This window comes from Phyllobates terribilis, unplaced genomic scaffold (genome assembly GCF_046119375.1).
Source record: "Phyllobates terribilis strain yellow unplaced genomic scaffold, ASM4611937v1 Scaffold_4__5_contigs__length_816908805, whole genome shotgun sequence".
In the NCBI taxonomy this organism is placed as follows: domain Eukaryota; kingdom Metazoa; phylum Chordata; class Amphibia; order Anura; family Dendrobatidae; genus Phyllobates; species Phyllobates terribilis.
Genome location: NW_027362764.1, coordinates 215,828,565 through 215,849,746, shown reverse-complemented (window position 1 = coordinate 215,849,746; position 21,182 = coordinate 215,828,565). Strand labels below are relative to the sequence as shown.

Here is a 21,182-nt window from a genome sequence, read left to right as displayed (position 1 = left end):
TGGTGCCTTCCTAGCGGGTGGAGCAAGGGGCTGCGCCACATAAAATGTCAGAGCCTCCGGTTTCTAGCTGAGGGTCGTTTCCTGCCTCCACTAGTTCGGGGACCGGTCTCCCCCTTTGGCCTGACCCCTCCACGCAGGTGGATTCGGGCGTGCGGTGGCGACTCGCCCGTCCGCACCCCTGGGATCCCTTCATTCCTCGTTCCTGGAGCCTTCTCCGCTCCTCTTCCTTCCTTCTCCCTCTTGCAGGCCTGGGCCTCTGTTACTAGGCCCGCCTCCGGAGCAGAGCTCATGCAGAGCCCCTGCTCCCTGCCACTTCTGCTCAGACTTCTCTGCACTGAACTAAGATGGTGCCCACCTTTTATACTCCCTTCTCAATGCACCCAGGAACTGCTTCCTCCCTGCTCCTGCACTGCAGGGTTCCCCTTCCTCAGTGTTCCCTCCCCCCACTCCAGCCAGGGACAGGGACTGTCGTGCCCATCTCAGGGGCATATTGGTCGCCCTGCCCCACGGCAATGTGGTGTAATGCATGCAGGTGTCGGGTCCTGATCCACACTCCATCCTTATCTGAGAGTGAGATATCACACCTCTGGGTGAGGTGCAATACGTCTGTAGCAACCGAGCCCTCGGTGCTACAGTTCCATTTATCTTCAGCCTAGGTGACGTATTGTGATACAGGGCCGTGATTTTGGCTATAAAAGGGTCCCCTAGACCCCTACCCCAAGCTTTTTAAGAGAATCATATATGGCGTGCCAGGAGACTCTATGGAATGCTTTCTCAGCATCCAACGAGAGTATCTACTTACAAATTTTTAACTGCATCTAGCCCAGGAAATACTTTGTGCCTAGTAGCAGTGTCTGCTAGTCAGCGGATTATCCCGGCTGTTAAGCAAGCTACACCACCTGTAGTTTGGACACTTAATTTTTTCAAAGGAAATGCTTCGGGACCACGGGATACTTAGTGAAGAGCATCAGGAGGCACCCCAAGGCATAGGGGCTGGGACTGGCACTAGGATGCCTTGCGGTGGACAGCCGAGCTCGATCCTTATAAAAGCTTTTTAACTGCAGCAGCTTTAGTGGACGCTACTGGAGCTGGAATTACGCGGCTGCTGTCATGAGACTTGCCCTCCAATAGATCCTTGTAAATGGATTTAAAGTGTATTCATTCAAATTAGAGGGACAATTTAAATTAAAAAGCTTAGAGCTGCCTCCACCACAGGGGGGCTCTCTCGACCCACCAGCGGACAGGCACCAGTATTGGGAGAGGGGGGCTGGCCGTCAGGGTTCACCGCGGCTCTGGCACAAACCCGGCGACACGGAGGTGGCACGGGCAGGAGCGGACTGGCCGTCTCGGCTTCTCACTTTTTGGATTTTAGAAGGGCATGACATGCCTATATCTGTGTCTCCCCCTCCTTTTACTCCTCCACCTCTTTTCTTTTCGCATGACTATATGTACTTGTCACTTTTCCATGTGTTAGTTGTGTCTTCTGAGCAGTTTGTCAGCTTTTGGACACCTTTGAAGGTGTTTTCTATGTGTTTCTATGTGTTTTTGTTTGCCTGCCATTGGTTTTAACGGTGTTCGAAGGTGTTCGACGAACAGTTCGACGAACAGTTCGGCGAACACACGGGTGTTCGACGAACCGAACCGAACTCGAACACTACGGGGGTGGCTCAACACTAATCACAACCTCCATACCAGAACTGGGAGCATGCATCAATATCTTTTATATAGTACCACATGCGTTGGACATTCCGGCACATTGTGCCTTGATTAACAACCAGCAAGCACTTCTCTGCAACTGAAACATACAGATATAGATAAGATTGCTTCATATATATTCTTCCTGTCTGCTTCCATGAACAGCTATGCTGAAAAAAGATAAATAAAGTGTGCTGTCATTCAGCAATTCATGGATCAAATAAATATTCATGCAATAGCCACGCTTTACGTTAAAGGGTTTGTTCATGCAAAATAAAACTTTGTCCATTGGACAGGCTATGTAAAAAATAATTCACGCAGTCATACTCACCGACCAGCACCAAACTGGATCCAGTGCTAGCCGCTCTATGGTCAGAGACAGGAAGCAGTAATATCACCATTCTACCAGCTGCTGGACCGCTAAGGCCTGTGATTAGCTGCAGCTGCCAAATGACAGGAGCAGCACGTGACTGAATGTTTCATGATGATGTGCTGCTCAAAGTTACCTGACCGCTGTAGTCAATCACAGGATACAGAGATTTGGCGACTGGTGGAACGGTGTCATCACCACTTCCTGCCTCTGTGCAGACAAATGTTACTGGTGGATGAGTATGACTGAGTTTGTAACTTTTTACACATCCTGTCCCATGTGTGAAGTTTCATTATGCCTAGACAACCCATTAAGGCTACGTTCCCACAATGAGCTTTTAATGTTGTAGATTTTCTGCACCATTTCTGCAAAATAGGTTACTTGTATTTTTTTTAAATACGCATTGTTAAAAACTCACCAAATACTCATTGTGGGAACATAGTCTTAAGATCATGACTACATAGCCCGCATAGTGTTGTTTAACTAGTTTGTACCACATATATCCACATGCAACAGGAAATATAAAAAGCTGTACTAATTCATGCAGAAATAGTAACATACTCCAATTCACCGTCTAATAGAACGAACAGAATATATTTTTATTTTTTGCATTTTAAAACACGGTGGGGGATGTGTCTAAAGTGGTGCAAAGGAAAAGTGGAATAGTACCCCTGAAAGATGAGAAATTGAATTTGATTTGTTACAAGGGGCACTTAGCTGAGCATCTCCCCTAATTATATAATCCGCTAAAGGGTAATTATTACTATCACTATCTGTATTGATGGGTTTTGTTGGATAGTGTTTTTCTAACTTTTGGTTTATAAAAATTTTCCTCTCTTATATTGCAAATTTTATTTTTTATTGTCTGTGGTTCATTGATCGAACACCGCTGTTCTCTTGCATCAATGGGCAAACATGCAATGTTTATAATTTCTTTCCGATAGCATCGCTCTGAAGCTGACCTGGATTGCTTGACCACTGTTCGCTCCCGATAGTGGCATGCTTTACTGCCACTGTGCTTCCGATGCTGCAGTGGCAAAGCTCAGCATTGAGAGCACATAGTTTGGGCTAGTAGGTCAATGATGCTGCTGATCTGAACTATCAATCAATTTGGAGCTCTCACCCTAGCAACCAGGAAGATGACTGGCCAGAGAGCAGTGTGCTGGGAGCAACTCTAAAGCCACGGCCCCACTATCAGTATTTGGTCATTATTTTTTCTCAGGAGTGGGAGCCAAAACCAGGTGAGGAACAATCAGACAAAAGGTATAATAGAAACAAGTCACCAATTCTGCATTTATCACCCACTCCTGGTTTTGGCTCCAACTGCTGAGAAAAAATACTGACCGAATACTGACCAAATACTGATAGTGGGGCCGTGGCCTAAGAAGTACAATACATCTTGATAATATTATTAAATAAGCTTAGCAGTAAGTTTTCAATGTTGTTACCAAGTATTGTAAGCATCATCAGTCCCTATCTTGGTTTAATCTACACAATGCATTTGCTATCACACAAGCACACATACACTTATGTACATTTTAATTGGTCCTAACAGCATGTACAGTTGAAACCAGACATTTACATACACTATATAAAAACACACATATGCATGTTTTTCTCAATATCTGACATGAAATTAGAATAAACCCTTCCCATTTTAGGTAAATTTGGATTACCATCATTTATAATTTTTGCCAAATGGCAGAATAATGAGAGAGAGAAAATGTTTTAAGGCAATTTTATTACTTACTGCAAAGTCAAAAGTTTACAAACATCTCATTAGTATTTGGTACCATTGCTCTTAAACTGAATGACTTGGGTCAAACGTTTGGGATATACTTCCACAAGCTTCTCACAATAGTTGGTCGGGATTTGGTTCCATTCCTCCTGACAAAACTGGTGCAACTGATTCAGGTTTGTAGGTCGCCTTGCACTCACCTGCCCTTTCAGCTTTGCCCATAAATTTTCAATAGGATTGAAATCATATCAGGGCTTTTTGATGGCCACTCCAAAACATTGACTTTGTTATCATTAAACCACTTTGTTCCCATTTTGTCAGTATGCTTCGGGTCATTGTCCATTTGGAAGACCCATTCCCACCCAAGCTTTAACTTCCTGGCTTATGTCTTGAGATGTTGCTTCAGTATTGCCACATAATCTTCTTTTCTCATGATGCCATCTATTTTTTGAAATGCACCACTTCCTCCTGCAGCAAAACAACCCCACGACAGGATGCTGCCACTCCCGTGTTTTACAGTTGGGCTGGTGTTCTTAGGCTTCCAAGCTTCTCCCTTTTTTCCACAAACGTGACGATGGTCATTATGCTCAAAAAATTTAATTTTAGTTTCATCAGACCACAGGGCATGTCTCCAAAAATTAAGGTCTTTGTTCCTGTGTGCATTTTCAAACATTAATCTGGGTTTTTTTATGTTTCTTTTGGAGTAATGACTTCTTCCTGGCAGAGTGATCTTTCAGCCCATGTTGATACAGTACTCGTTTCACTGTGGCTATTGACACAATCTTACCAGCTTCTGCCATCATCTTCACAAGGTCTTTTGCTTTTGTCCTTGGGTTGATATTCACATGTCATCTCTGGGACACAGAACCCGTCTCTTTCCTGAGCGGTATGATGGCTGGGCATTCTCATCTAGATGGACTTGTGTATAATTGCTTGTACAGTTGATGAGGCACCTTAAGGTATCTTGAAATTGTACCCAAGGAAGAGCCAGACTTGTGCAAGTCCACTGTTCTCTTCCTGATATCTTGACTGATTTCTTTAGACTTTCCCATGATGCCACACAAAGAAGCAGTGTCTTTCAGGTGTGCATTAAAATACATCCACAGGTGTGTCTCTAATTAACTCACATGTTGCCAAAAAACTATCAGAAGTTTCCAAACACATGACATCATCATATGGGCAGTCTAGAGTTGTTTAAAAGCCTAGTAATCTTAGTGTATGTAAACTTTTGACTTTGCAGTAAGTAATAAAAATGGCTTAAAACAATCTCTCTTTCATTATTCTAGCATTTGGCAAATATTAAAAATTATGGTAATCCTAATTGACCTAAAATGGCAAAGATTTATTTTGGTTTCATTTCAGATATTGAGAAAAACATGCATATGTGTCTTTTTATATAGTGTATGTAAACTTCTGGTTTCAACTGTATAAGACTGAAACAAAAGCCATTTCCACTACAAGGTATGTCAAGCAAATAATGTAGGTGAAAGAGAATGAATATGATTTTTCCTTCTAATGGTGACATAAGGATTCTGGACACTTTTCAAAAATGGTTTATAATGGGAGTCAGGAGAAAATCGCTGTTAGACATTTCTATTGAAATTAATAAATGTCCTTTTCCCACATACTGCTGTGGCTATTGTTTGGCTGCAGATGTCACATTGGGTATATATATGCGCTGTTACCTCTGCAGCCAATATAAACAGGGGGCTTAGGCAATGTGGTGCTGGGGTAACCAGGAGTAACATGGTGATTATATCTTATTCCATTATTTTACATGTATTGCTGCCTGTGTGCCGCTTTTTCATTGCCATATACAATCCCTTTTAAAAAGACTGTTTAGAAATATACAAAAAGGCTCTATACACCTTTTACACTGAAAAAATGTTGTTGTTTTTACTTTAAGACTTCATTCCTTTTAGAATTTCAGACCATTGTATATAAAGATTTCAAACTGTTTATACTTTTGTAATGTGGATGTGTCCTTCTCAGTAATACATGCTGGATGCAAGTCATGTGTTTAGGATGCTGGGTTTGTTCAGTACAGCTTTATTCTGCTTCTACAGCCCTTTAAAGAGAACCTGTCAGCATGATTTTGTAATGTAAAGAAAAGACATGGTTGTAATGGTGCTGTAATGCAGATTGAATTGATATCTTTGGTGGAAAAATCCGCTTTGTTGTTCTTTAAACACCATTTGAAATGTTCTGCTACTTAGATTTCAGTGCATAGGGGCCGGACTGTGTACTGGGTCTTCTCCTCCCTGTCTCTGATTCCCTGGCCACTCTGCCCGCCTCCGGTGCTTGAAAGAGTTGCCTCCTTTGTTTGAAGTCTCAGTAGTGACCTGTCATTCAAAGGCCAGAGGCAATAGGAAGTGCAGGAAAATCAAAGAAAGGGAGGAGAAGACCCCATGTACAGGCTGGTTCCTGTGCACTGAAATCTAACTAGCAGAAAACTTCAAATGCTAATTAAACAAGAGCAACAAAGCAGATTTCTTCACCAAAGGTACAGCCATGTCTTTACTTTACATTACAAAATTTGCTAACAGGTTCTCTTTAAAGTGAATCTGGCATCTGATTCATGTCACTCAATCTGCAGGCAGCAAGGAGCAGAGTCTAGCTCCAGCATTTAAGAGAAAATATAGTTAAAAGATCTGGCTGGGGACCATAGCCAGAGCCGAGACTAGTGCAGCGCCACCCGTGGCCAGCTCTTTCCAGTGCTGCTGCACATAATTGACAGGTCTCTCTTCAGGTATACACTGGGAGAAGATGGCCATGGGTAGCACAATACTAGTTTCAGCCCTAGCTATGGTCCTTGCAAAGATCTTCTAACTATATTTGTCTGAAACACTGAAGCCAAGCTCTGCTTCTTCCTGCTTGCAGATTGAGTTGCATAAATCAGATAACAGATTCCCTTTAAGGGACTGTAGAAGAAGAATAATGCTGTGCTGAATAAACTCAGCATCCTGAACCCACATGACTTACATCTATCTGCTGCAGATGATTGACAGGTCTCGCTCTATGAACACAAGAGGAAGAGACATTTAAATCCCCTGCAATAGTGCTGGGAAGAGCTGGCCAGGTGTAGAACCGGACTAGTCTCAGTTCTGGCTATAGTCCCCAGCTGGATCTTTGAACTATATTTTTGCTCGAACAGAGGAGAGTTTCAGAGAAAAATATACCTGCCTGCAATTGTGACACCCCAGGGGTCTGGTTGCCACAGTAATAGAGATATTATGTCTGAGAGCAAGTGGGAGGTTTCTCTGGTCAGGATCCCTAAGCATGCAACACTGCCCGCCCAGACCTGGGAGGGGAGGAATCTGCCCTTATAAACTGGGTCTGGAGCGGGATTAGGTCAGTCAGAGTCAGAGTGAAGCTGCAGACAGAGTCAGAGTCTGGAGAGGGAAAGCAAGAACAGGAGCTCTGTAGGAGCAGTAGCAGAAGTCCAGGGGCTAGAGCTGAGCAGAGTTCGCCCTGGACGAAGATACTAAAGCCGGACACAGGAGTCCGAGGCTGTGGGGACTGATATACACCCAGCAGCAGAAACCAGCCGGCAGGGGATTCCAGGTCCTCTGGCCATAGAAGCCCGGAGGCTCAGTCACAAAGAAGGGACCAGCGCCGCCATCCAGGAGCGGAGGCTAACAGAAGGCCCCAAGTCACCAGCCATACGGGTGAGCACCACACGGTATACTCAGGGACGTGGGCTACTTGTAACCGCTGACAGCAAGGTAGCCAGGAAGAGTGCAGATAAACGGGGAGGCCTACAACTCCACCTGGCCAGGGGAACTCCTGCTTGCTCGCAGACTGACCAGGCCCCTTATACTAGCCAGTACTCCCGGGAGGGTCTGCCTTGTACCATCAGTAAAGACCCTGAACTGCACCACACGTCTCTGTGATTCCTTGCCGCTCCTGCACCATTAGCACTGGGACCCTCACACCATCACTCCCATCATCTTCCACATTAGCTGCCCTGAGGCAATACTTCTCCCGTGGGGAGTCATCCCATACTCGGCTGCGCGAACAACATCAGCCTCAGCGGTCTGCAGCGCAGCGGCGGTCCCCACTGACCGCAATCCACGGGTGGCGTAGTCAGACACTTATTCCAATACAAATAGACTGCCACTGGTTTGACCACCCTGGGCACGGACCGGGTCACCGCCACACGGAGACTACAACCCCCAGCATTCTACAACAGGCCCGGTTCCGGGTTCCCCTGCACAACACAGGCCCAGGGGGCGCGTCAACTTTGGCGTAGTCGGCAGGATTTCGTGCCCGCAACCACCGGGTACTGCGTGCCTAAAAAATAGACTTTTATACTTACCTGTGGTGAAGTTTCCCGCCGTCCGGAGTCGTTTCCCGCCATCCGGAGCCGATTCCCGCCATCAGACGCCATCTTGGACCGTTTCCCGCCGTCTTCTGCCTTCTTCCCGCCATCCGCAGCTGCTTCCCGCCTTCGGACGCCATCTTCGGGACGCCGCACGGGAAGAAGAGGGGCGTGGACGCCGAAAGCACGCGAGATCCGAAGCTCCGCCCAACGCTCCGCCCCACGCTCTGACGCTGCGCAAGATCCTGGAAGGGAGGAAGAGCGACGCTGACGTCATCGGAGCGCGACGCCAGGTCCTCAACCCCGACGATCGACTGCGGAGCCGCGGCCTACGGAAGAAGAGCATCGCAAGGTAGGCCACGGTCCACTAGGGGGGAGGAGGATGCCGGATACCGAGGGGAGCTCCACTGCCACAGCCACCGCCAGCGCAACCGCTGCAGCAGTCATGCCATTCACCATGCCCTATATCCCGGGGGCAACCTGGCTACCCCAGTACTCAGGGGAGTCACATACTCTAAATGACTTTAGAGAAAGACTGGATAGCCTCTTCCAGGTGTACCCCCTCACAGAAGAGCAAAAAGTGAGCATCCTGGTGGCCCAATTAATCGGGGCAGCCCAAAGGGAGGTAAAGTCCTGGCCACCTGGGAGGAAGAGGACTGTCAGAGACATACTAACCCGGCTGAAAGACACATTTGACACCCGCACCTCAGCCGAAATAAAACTAAGATTTTATGGGTGCAAACAACGGGCACATGAGAGTATAAGAGACTATGCTCTAAACCTACAAGAGGCCCTGAGAGCCATTAAGCAGGCAGACTCTGACAGCGTGGGAAATGAAGATAAGCTGTTGACTGAACAATTTATTGAGGGTCTACTGTGCAATGCCCACCGAACCCAGTTGCGGGCAATGGCCTTACAGGACCCGGACCTGGACTTTGCACAGTTCAAGGACAGAGCCATCCGGGTGCTCCGAGAACCGGCACCAGGTGGCGCTGTGACCCACAGGCGCCCTGCTATCACTTACCACCAGGAGACGGCGCCCTTGTCTGCAGGGCCTGTGGGAGCTGATGCGCAGGCTTTAAACAGTGACCCGGCTACAGACCTGCACCATCGGGTCCAAGAGCTGACTAAGAGCGTTGCCGCGCTAACCAGAACTGTGCAGTCTTTACAGGTCTCTTCTCCAGGAAAGATCCAACTGGCATCCGGACCGGAGGACGTCCCGTGGCGCCGACTGAGGAGGACCCCACCGGCCAGAGGAAGACCCAGCGACAGATACAACGAGGACGGACGACCCATCTGCCGCCGCTGCAATCAACCCGGACATGTGGCAAGGTACTGTCATTTAAACGGGCACAACCTGGGGTAGAGGGCCAACCCCCAGGCATAAGACCATCAGGCCCATCAAACTGGCGTGATAAATATGTAGGGGGACGTCCAATCTTGCCTGTGGTACTGGATGGCATTCCTATGAGTGCCCTACTAGACACTGGGTCACAGGTGACCACCATCCCGTACGTGCTCTTTAAACAGTACTGGAATGACTCGGACATAACCCGCTACCCAGATGACGACCTGAGTATCATCGCCAGCAATGGTCAGCCCGTGCCGCAGGTGGGATTCAAAGAGGTGACCATTAAGATCGGTAAAGTCGAACTGGCGGCACAAGGACTGATTATAGTGGACATAGACCGTCATGAGAGTCACCCTAGAATAACCTTGGGAACTAATGTGATTGAAAATTGTCTTGCAGAGGTGATTCTCATTTTACAGCAGGTTGCCAAGAACGCCAGTTCCGGCCAGCAGCGTGTGCTCCAAAAAGAGATCCGGGCACTGATGAAGCGGCAACAGGTGGAACTATCTGGTGGTGAGATAGGTAGCGTGAGAATGTGTGACCCGTTCCCTATTGCCATGCCCCCATAAAGTGAGATGATGATTTGGTGCCGGGCAGCTATTGGTCTAAGAGGTAGAGACTACCAAGCAATGGTAGAACCCGTCTACTCAGACAGTAGGCCCACCATTTTGATAGCACGGGGGGTGGTCGATGTACGCCATGGGAGGGTGCCCGTTCACATCATAAATATTGGGGAGAGAGAAGTACACCTGCCCCGGTATGCCACGCTAGCCAAATTGTTCACCATCAACCAGAACTCTGTACAGGCCGTGGAACCCTTGCCTCCATCTCAACCAGAGGAAGGTAACGGCTCTAAGAAACCAATGGAGGACTGGTGTCAGCAACTGCATTTGGGTACTGACTCCACTCCCTCACACCAGAAACAGGGAGCCTATCGGGTGGTTCGAGAGTACGAGAGAGTGTTTAGTAAACACCCGCTAGACTTCGGGCGAGTAAAGGGGGTAGAACACCACATCCCCACGGGAGACCATCCGCCCATAAAGGAGAGATACCGACCCGTACCCCCTGCACACTATCAACACGCCAAGGGGATGCTTAGAGACATGAAGGAGGCTGGGGTAATCAGGGACAGCTGTAGCCCCTGGGCAGCTCCACTAGTCTTAGTGAAAAAGAAAGACAACACTATGAGAATGTGTGTAGACTACAGGAAGGTCAACCGTATCACACACAAAGATGCGTACCCATTACCAAGGATAGAAGAGTCCTTAGCTGCATTAAAATCTGCTAACTTCTTCTCTACTTTGGATCTCACTAGCGGGTACTGGCAGGTTCCTGTAGCAGAGGCGGACCGGGAGAAGACCGCATTCACCACCCCGATGGGTCTCAGTGAATTTAACTGCATGCCGTTCGGGCTCTGCAACGCACCAGGAACCTTCCAACGGTTGATGGAATGCTGTCTGGGACACCGGAACTTCGAGACGGTCCTGTTATACCTGGACGATGTCATCGTCTATTCCAAGACCTACGAGGACCACCTGAAACACCTGGCAGAAGTGTTCGAAGCTCTGGCAAACTACGGCCTAAAGGTGAAACCCTCCAAGTGTCACCTCCTGAAACCAAAGGTGCAATACCTGGGACACGTGGTGAGTGCTGACGGAGTGGCTCCTGACCCTGATAAGATCACCGTAATTAAGGACTGGCCAAGACCCTCCAGCATAAAGGAAGTGCGGCAGTTCCTCGGGTTGGTAGGCTACTACCGAAGATTCATTCCCGGTTTCACCAAAATGGCAGCCCCTATGCAGGACCTCCTGATAGGTCAATCTCGGAAAGCCAAAAACCAGAAGCCGCCCCTCAGGTGGGAAAAGCTGGAAGAGGAGTCCTTTTGCCAGCTGAAGATGGCCCTCACGGGGGATGAAATCCTGGCATATCCAGACTACAGCCAGCCCTTTATCCTCCACACGGACGCAAGCAACATCGGGCTAGGAGCCGTACTGTCCCAGATCTAGCAAGGGAAAGAACGGGTAATCGCTTACGCCAGCCGAAAGCTACAGCCCACGGAGAGGAACCCTGAGAATTATAGCTCATTCAAGCTGGAGTTCCTGGCAGTAGTGTGGGCAGTGACCGAACGTTTCAAGCATTACCTTGCCTCCTCCAAATTCACCGTGTACACGGATAACAACCCGTTGACACACCTGGACACTGCAAGGCTCGGTGCCCTGGAACAGAGATGGATGGCCCGCCTGTCCAACTTTGAATTCACCATCAAATACCGGGCAGGACGATCAAATGCCAACGCGGATGCCCTGTCTAGAATGCCGAACTTACCGGACGTAGGGGAAGATCCAGAAGATCTGGAAGAAGTTGAGCTCCCTGCGTTCCACCATCATGGGATTACCCTGTATTCCCACTGTGTGAAGGACAGGCGCTCCGTGACATTCAATCCCTTGCCCCACTACAACTGGGCGGAGACGCAAGACAGTGATCCCGCAGTCCATTTGGTGAAGGAAATGCTGACCCAGGCCGATGCCCGTCTTGACCCAGATGCTCCGGAGGAGACCAAGTAACTGTGGAAGGAGAAAAGTAAGCTGTTCCTCTACAGGGAGAAGCTGTGCCGGAGAAGGGTTAACTCTCGAACACATGAGTTGACCTGGCAGGTAATGGTCCCAAGACGAGACGCGGCTATGGTTCTGGAGGCATACCACAACGGAGCAGGGCATTTCGGATGGAAGAAGCTGGAGTTCTTGTTGCGTGAACGGTTCTACTGGGTAGGCATGAGAGGAGCCATCGAGAGGTGGTGCAGAGACTGTGGCCCGTGCCACCTGAGAAGAAAAGACCGAGCCAGCCAGAAGACTCCCCTCCAGCCCATCATCACCAGACAGCCACTGGAACTGGTAGCCCTGGACCATGTGAAACTGGCTCCAAGCAGATCTGGGTATGTCTACGCCCTCACAATCGTAGATCATTACTCCCGGTTCCTAATGGTGGTCCCGGTCAAGGACTTAACGGCTCAAACAGCAGCTAGAGCCTTCCAGCAGCACTTCTGCCGTCCACACGGGTACCCGGACCAAGTGCTGACAGACCAAGGACCAGCCTTTGAAGCGGAGGTCTTCCAGGAGTTCTGCAACCTGTATGGCTGCAAGAAGATAAGAACAACGCCCTATCACCCTCAAACCAATGGACTCTGCGAGAAGATGAACCAGGTGGTGATAGATCTGCTAAAAACACTGCCCCTGGAAGAACGCAGTCTGTGGCCTGAGAAACTGCCCGATCTGGTGGACCTGTATAACCACATCCCTGTAGGTTCCACCAACTGTACCCCGGCTTACCTAATGAGAGCAAGACCTGGTAAGCTGCCTATTGACCTGGATATGGGAGTCCTGACACCTGAGGACACCTCGCCAGAGGCAGACTGGGATACAGAACGGCAGCAGCAGTATCGGAAAGTACAGGAGAGCGTCGAGCGAAGGCTGTCTCAAGCTAGAGAAAGGCAAGAGAAGGCTTATAACCAGCATGCTCCCGCTGTTCCCCTGGTACCTGGAGAGCAGGTCTTGAAGAGGAAGAGGCGGCTCCACAAGTTGGACGACCAGTGGGAGAAGGACCCGTACACCGTACTGCCATCAAGCCATGAGAACTCAAAAATCTGCGTAATCAGTAAGGATGGAGGAGAAACCACAGCCATTGTCTCCAGAGACCACCTGAAGAAGTGTCCCGAGCAGCTGCAAAGCCCTGAAGAAGATCAAGAAAACCCTCAACCCGCAGAGGAAAGGGAAGAAATGGTCAGTACCGTACTCGGAGACTTCCCCCGGTCTTGGACACAAGTAAACGGCGCTGTCGTGGTACCCGTCCTCACCTTTCTCCAGCCAGCCCCGCAAGTGCCTACAGAGGAACCGGTAGAGCTGGAAGAGCAGCCGGCCCAAGAGGCAGAAGAGTCCACACCAGCAGTACAGGAGGATCAACCCTCTGCTAGTAGTGAGCCTGCCGTGCCCCTAGTGAGCCAAAGAGTGCGCAGACAGCTGCCCAGCTTACCCATAACACCTCCTACACCCTGTAGTGCAGGACCAGTTAGTGAGCTCCGTAGGTCCACTAGAGTCACTAGAGGTCAGATGCCCGCTCGCTGGAGAATCTAAACCAATGCACTGTAAAGTTGACTGTTTATTGAAAAATGTTTATGGTTTATGTTTGTTGCCTGTTACTAATTATGTTTCTCAGTTACCCTGCAGATTTATTTGGACTAACAGGTTATGGACACTGGATAACCGGAACAGTTTTGTAGATAGTTGCACCTTGGTGCCTCTTGTGAAGACGGCCACGGAAGAGAAAACCTGTCTGGCGTGGCCTACTTGCGGCCCAAAGTAGCTAGCTCTACCCTTGCAGCCACGCCCAAGGACAACGCAAGGGGTTTGCTTTGGACAGGTCCCCTATTCTGTGCCAAGACTTCGCCTTGTTGGGTGACATGGACACCCCCTTTGTTTCATAAACTTCACCTTGGGTGATATGGACACCCGGTCACGGAAACGCCGTGACCTCTACAGACTAAAGTTTCTTGTGAATATGTTGTTGTATTATTGTTATACCTTGTATTTATGTTTCTTTAAAAAAAAAAAAAATGTGTTTAGTCCCGTAGTACTAAAATTTACTAGGGGGGAATGTGACACCCCAGGGGTCTGGTTGCCACAGTAATAGAGATATTATGTCTGAGAGCAAGTGGGAGGTTTCTCTGGTCAGGATCCCTAAGCATGCAACACTGCCCGCCCAGACCTGGGAGGGGAGGAATCTGCCCTTATAAACTGGGTCTAAGGCGGGATTAGGTCAGTCAGAGTCAGAGTGAAGCTGCAGACAGAGTCAGAGTCTGGAGAGGGAAAGCAAGAACAGGAGCTCTGTAGGAGCAGTAGCAGAAGTCCAGGGGCTAGAGCTGAGCAGAGTTCGCCCTGGACGAAGATACTAAAGCCGGACACAGGAGTCCGAGGCTGTGGGGACTGATATACACCCAGCAGCAGAAACCAGCCGGCAGGGGATTCCAGGTCCTCTGGCCATAGAAGCCCGGAGGCTCAGTCACAAAGAAGGGACCAGCGCCGCCATCCAGGAGCGGAGGCTAACAGAAGGCCCCAAGTTACCAGCCATACGGGTGAGCACCACACGGTATACTCAGGGACGTGAGCTACTTGTAACCGCTGACAGCATGGTAGCCAGGAAGAGTGCAGATAAACGGGGAGGCCTACAACTCCACCTGGCCAGGGGAACTCCTGCTTGCTCGCAGACTGACCAGGCCCCTTATACTAGCCAGTACTCCCGGGAGGGTCTGCCTTGTACCATCAGTAAAGACCCTGAACTGCACCACACGTCTCTGTGATTCCTTGCCGCTCCTGCACCATTAGCACTGGGACCCTCACACCATCACTCCCATCATCTTCCACAGTAGCTGCCCTGAGGCAATACTTCTCCCGTGGGGAGTCATCCCATACTCGGCTGCGCGAACAACATCAGACTCAGCGGTCTGCAGCACAGCGGCGGTCCCCACTGACCGCAATCCACGGGTGGCGTAGTCGGACACTTATTCCAATACAAATAGACTGCCACTGGTTTGACCACCCTGGGCACGGACCGGGTCACCGCCACACGGAGACTACAACCCCCAGCATTCTACAACAGGCCCGGTTCCGGGTTCCCCTGCACAACACAGGCCCAGGGGGCGCATCACAATCATGTAGCCAGGCACGGATTCTTACTGCCAGCTGTTCGGGCAACATGAATCAGATGACAGGATCCCTTTAAGCGATATCTTCTCCCTTTTGCTGACAGGCACTAATGATGAGAAGAGTATTATTTCTTCTCTTCCCCCAACTAAATAATTTGCCATGGGTTCTCTCATTTTCAAAAATTCCTTATTATAATTCAGTCTGCGTGTTCAGCCATTCATGAATATGTAGCACCCCAAGGGCTCGGCTGCTACAGGGGTATTGCACCTCAAACCAGAGGTGTGATATTCCACTCCCGGGTAAGGATGGAGTGTGGACCAGGACTCATTTAGCTGCATGCACCACACACACCTCATTTCCGAGGGACAGCTCAACGGTGCTCCCACAGAAGTGCAGGCACGACAGCTTCTGTCCCTGGCTGGAGTGGGGAGGGGGAGGAAAACACAGTGGTGTAGGAGCAGACAGAGGTGGGTCTCTGGGCATAGGTAGGAGCCCATTGGTTGCTAGTCACCTGGGCTCGGGTGCTAGAGGGAGGTATAAAAGGTGGGCACCATCTTAGGACAGTGTGAGTTCAGAGAGGAGTGCAGTCCGAGGAGAAGTGACAGGGAGCAGAGCTGCTCCAGGGGCTCTGCTCCACGGGCAGGCCTTGTCAGGAGGCCGGAGCAAAAGAGAGAGAGGAGAAGGAACAGCAAAGGAAGTAAGAAAGGAAACAAGGAAATGGAACACAGAGAAAGGCCCAGAGACACGAAGGCAGAAGGAACCCCAAAGGCCCAGGAGATTGCGGGTGAAGGGTTGGCAGAGCAGGGTACCGGGACCCAAATTGGTGGAGGCAACAGATTCCTCAGCCAAAGACCGGAGGTTGTGACCACATCTTGGTGCGACCCCTCACTACATCCAACAGGAAAGCATACCACGTAGGGTCAGGGAAACTGGAGATAGGTTTCGCCAATAGAAGGCCCGAGGAAGCTGGACAAAGGTGGGTCACTGGTGAGGACGGACAGAAAAGGGGTAGAGAATGGAGCCCTGTGCCACGCTCTGGAATTGCCTGGGAGTTGGTCGCGTCCCCTGCCTGGTGGACGCAGCACGGCTTGGGCACTCATCGCCTGCAGGATTGACACGAATAACAACTGTGAGTAAAGCATTGGAAACTGCAACCCCACGTCTCTGTGTTTCATCTCCGCACCGGCACCATTAGTACTGGGACGCTCACACCATCACTCCCATCATCCACACTAGCTGCCCTGAGGCAATACTTCTCCCGTGGGGAGTTATCCCATACTCGGCTGCGCAAACAACATCAGCCTCAGCGGTCTGCAGCGCAGCGGCGGTCCCCACTGACCGCAATCCACGGGTGGTGTAGTCAGACACTTGTTACAACATTAAGACTGGCACTGGTTTGACCACCCTGGGCACGGACCGGGTCAATGCCACGGAGACTACAACCCCCAGCGATCCGGCTCCGGGTATTCCCCGCACAACACAGGCCCAGGTGGTGCGTCAAATATATTGATGTTGTCCCCCAATTCATCACTCTGCCATTTGCAATGTCCATCTCTCAGCTATTCTAATGTGAGAGTAGAAAGAGGGAGACCAAAGCTAACTGACAAGGCCAGGAGAAGTAAGCTGTCACATTTATGTCTGAAACAACATGACAGCCAACTATATGAAGGAGTTATACAGATTTTACAATAAAAAAAACTTTTATTGAACCAAATGAAGAAGAAATATAACGCATAAGCTTTCTATTGGAGTATGAACAAGATATCACTGGTTATTCACTTACTATTAGAATATTTGCATGCCCATATGATTCAGAAGTGGATTTGTAGTAAGGGCAATTTGCTGACTACCTTATATTCAGAGCATGAATCATGAATCATGCTCTAATTAAAAGGTTTTCCATGTTAAATAATAAGGACCATGCTGCAAGATAAGAGCATGTACAGGAAAAATAAATTGAAGGAGAGAGGGCCCTAAACAAGAGCTGTGCTACTTTGTTCTAAGGATATGACTTCATTTTCTGAACTATAGGGAGCGGGTCATTAGAAAATAATGCCATATTCTTTTGCTATGATATTGATTCCTAAAACACATAAAAAAGTCAGAAACCAAAAATGAGTTTAGCTCAGATAAAATATAAAATGTGATTTTCTATCTCTGCACTGTTAGGATCATGGATTAAGTCAATTATTTGAACAAAATGACCGTAATCTGAATACACAGTATGGCTTACACTTTATATTTTTCTGAGGATTCTACTTTATATTCACTACTTTATAAGACTAGTTAGATGATATATACACTATGAGTCACACTTGTACAGTATATGCTTTAGTGCTTATACTGTTAGATATGCACTAAGATTTGTACTATACATACAATAAGCACTAGAGCTGGAACTAATATTTATTCACTACTAATTTGTATCAGTTCCCAGTTTACATGCTGCATATATAAAGCATACCACATGTAAGTGACGCGCCCCCTGGGACATATTCCTTTTTGAGGGGAATACCCGGCACCGGATCAGATGGGGTGTTGTAGTCTCCGAGCGGCTGTGACCCGGTCCCGTGCCCAGGGCGTCAAGCTATGTGTTATGTGGCAGTCCTTACTGATGTTATTAGAGTTCTTTTTGTGTCGACTACGCCACCCGTTGTAATGCGGTCACTGTGGCCGCCGCTGCAGCAGGGTCCGCTGAGGCTGATGGTGGATGTGCAGCTTGGTGGGATAACCCCCAACGGGAGGGGTATAGCCTCAGAGGGGACAGGCGCAGAGGATGGGGGTTGTGGTGGTGCAGCATAGATGATAAAGGAAGACAGAGTCGGGTTGTGCAGTTAAGGGTTTTACTCACTGCTGATGTTCCTGGTCACTCTAGCTCCAAGTGACCACCCGAGCCGTGCTGCATCCACCAGGTCCTGGATCCGGCCAACCCCCAAACAAGTCCGGAGCGTGGCCCTGAGCTCCCCCTCTGTCCTTTCTTCAGCCGTCCCCACCAGTGATTCACCTAAGTCCAGCTCCCTCGGGCCTTCTGTTGGGCAACCTTTGGCCTTAGGTTCCCTGACCCTTCCTGTGGTGTGCCTTCAGGGTGAATGTAGTGGGTGACCGTGACAGACACTGCCCACGGTCTCCGGTCTCTGGCTGGGGAATGTCTTTACCCCCACCAGCTTGGGTTCCGGTACCCTCTTGCTGACTCCTCACCCGGTGCTCTAATTTGGGTTCTTGGGTCCCTTCTTTGTCTCCCTCTGGGTCTTTCTTCACTCCACTCTCTCTCTTCAGGGCCTCTCTTTCTTTCAGCTGCTCCTCTGCGTCTGACAGGCTCCTCTGCGTCTGACAGGCTCCTCTGCGTCTGACCCTGATCCTAGTTGGTGCCCTCCTTATATATCCCTCTATGTGTGAGCTCAGGTGACCAGCACCCAATGAGCTCCTATCACTACCCAGACTGCTCCCCCTATCTGCCCCTACACTACATGGGATGTTCCTCCCCCCTCCCACTCCAGCCAGGAACAGGCTCGGTCGCACCTGCACATTTCTAAGTGGGAGTGCCGTCGGCCTGCTCCCCGGAAATGGGATGTATGTAGTGCATGCAGTCTATCTGAGCTCAGTTCCACACTCCATCCTTACCCGGGAGTGGAATATCACACCTCTGGCTGAGGTGCAATACCCCTGTAGCAGCCGAATCCTCAGGGTGCTACATAAGTACTGTGTATACAACTTCATTAGTCTTTATTGCAGTGAGATGTTTCTAAAGAATAAGACAAAGTTTTAAAAATCTGCTTCATACAAAACCAGGTGTTTTTAGGGCAGCTCCAGTTTGTATATTAGTTTTCCCCTTCTCTACAATTATGGCAATTAACCATTTCTGGGAAACACCATGACTGTTTTTTCCATAAAGTACTGCAAAACAATTACCCATATAAACAGATATAGGAACATTTCTTCCCCCAAACGTGTCTTTTCGCAAGGTTATGCAGAGTACAAGACCTAAAGGGACAGCTCAAGACTTCAGTTTTGGTAATTTTTGAGTCTTGCGTAATGCAGGATATAATATAAAGCATCAATAAAATCGCAACTCTTTCAAATATATAGCAATAATAGAAGAATCATGTTCACAACTGTGACATTCATTACATTCATAGAATGAAAGCAGCAGAAAAATGAATGTTATTACGGTAGGATTTTTTTCATTATATGCAAAGCAAATATACACTATAAGAACAGATTGTTACAATGAATCATTCTTCAATTACTTCAGTAGGAATGAACAGCTGAAATAACCATATACCAGAGAGAATAAATTGATCCAATAGTTGAATGATATTTTTTTAAAAATCAGATGACAGATTAGTAATCTGAGAGAAGGATTCTGCAGAAGTGACATGAGAAAGTATAATTATCTGGATCGGTTCAATGGAAGTGCATGACTAAGAAACAACTATGGTGTCCCAAGAGGGAGAAGTCAGCAACATTTTCTGTAGCAAAAATAATTATTTTCTATGATTTTGCAATATTTGTTAGAATTATCTATTGTATAATATGAGAATGTGAAATGGGTTGTCCTCTAGTTTAAAAGGGAGCATAGTGCGCAGGCGCGAGCCGGCGACTTCTCTGCGCAAGCGTGGGATTTCACCAGTCTACTTGGATGGCGCAGAAGGCGTCACCCATGTAAATCAAAGCAGGAGGATGGCGAGCAGCAACCGGGGGAGGGATGGAGAGGCCCGAAGCATCGCCCATTGGACCGGACCAAGAAGATTAGCATACAGCGAGGGAAACATTAAAAAGGTTTTTCGGTGGTATATAGGGGGAGTCAGGGGGTTAATATAAGGATTTAGGGAATGCAGCACAGACGCTGAATAAGGTGATATTTTTAGCTGCTATGTCACTGTAATAGTGGGGAAGAGCGTAGCCTTCCCTTGGTACTGAGATAGTTAAAGGAAGTGTTCCTGAAGTCAGACATCCCCAACTGTGGTAGACCAAGCTAAGGGGGTTAGCTTTAGTGGTCCAGTTAGTAGAGTAGAGGGGGAACTTAGTGCCTGATCATGCCTTGTGTGACATACAGCTTGTTCCTGGCATAATTCCTTGTGGGCTGCGGTACCTGTAAACAGCCACAAGATGCCACTGTTCTGGGTGCAGATGTCAGGTTGAGTCTGCTAGCAGGGTTACAGACAGTGAGGAGTTAAGGCTGTGTGATGACAGCTCACCGAGGGTGGGCACTTTAGGAAAATTCCTGCTTAAGTTTCCAGAAAGCAGGAGGAGTCACTCAGTAAGAGATTGGACAGCAAATCGATCAGGCAGCCTGACTATAGTGGCTGCTAGGGTGGACCGGAGCTCCATACCCTCAGACAGTGGGATCACCAGTGTGCAAGTCTCCACACACAAGAGCACGAGTCCTGTCAGTCGTCCGGGGAAACTCATCAAAGGTAGTGAGAACCCGGGGCACTTCTAGTCTGCAGGAAGCAGAGGAAGATAAATAGGACTCCAGGCTAAGACGTGGGGGAGAGATATCGGATCCAGGTCACTGTCAGTATTACAGAAGAGTCTCTTGGGCCAGGGATTAGAGTCACAGAGATGCTTCACTTAAAGAGGGTACCAGGGCTGAAGGAGTTACCAGCACCTGTGAGAGAGATGATAACCTGTCGGGCCTTATCCATTATATCTGCCTGTAAATATTGTATATATTCCTCTTCCCCAAGTAAAGTCCAAGTTCTGGTTAAGAACCTCGTGTCCTCTGAATTTATTGCTGCCTTGGTCCCAGAAGAGAAATGCCTGGAGACAGCCGCGATTGGATGGCTTAAAGTAAGTGATGAGCACTACATACACAGCCACACTTCAGAGGGAGGACACGTATTGTCTGTAGGGTGCCATAGCGAGAGGGGGCTACAGCTCGCCCACGACTACCTCGCTGGGGCACCTTACATTTGGCGTAGTCGGCAGGATGCGAGCTCCTCGCATGAAGAAAGCGGGGAAGAGCCGACGCAGAACACTGAGGAGAAAGTGTTGGATGGCATGTGGCC

General features: G+C 48.8%; 1 protein-coding gene across 1 annotated transcript in view; it reads right to left on the bottom strand.

Moving 5' to 3' along the window:
• Window positions 1-21,182, bottom strand: part of LOC141265246 (collagen alpha-4(VI) chain-like) — a 429,350-nt gene that overhangs the window by 58,315 nt on the left and 349,853 nt on the right. Inside the window, exon 41 of the mRNA XM_073678073.1 lies at window positions 1,685-1,795. Coding sequence (XP_073534174.1) covers window positions 1,685-1,795 — 111 coding nt within the window. The remainder of the gene's footprint in view (window positions 1-1,684; window positions 1,796-21,182) is intronic.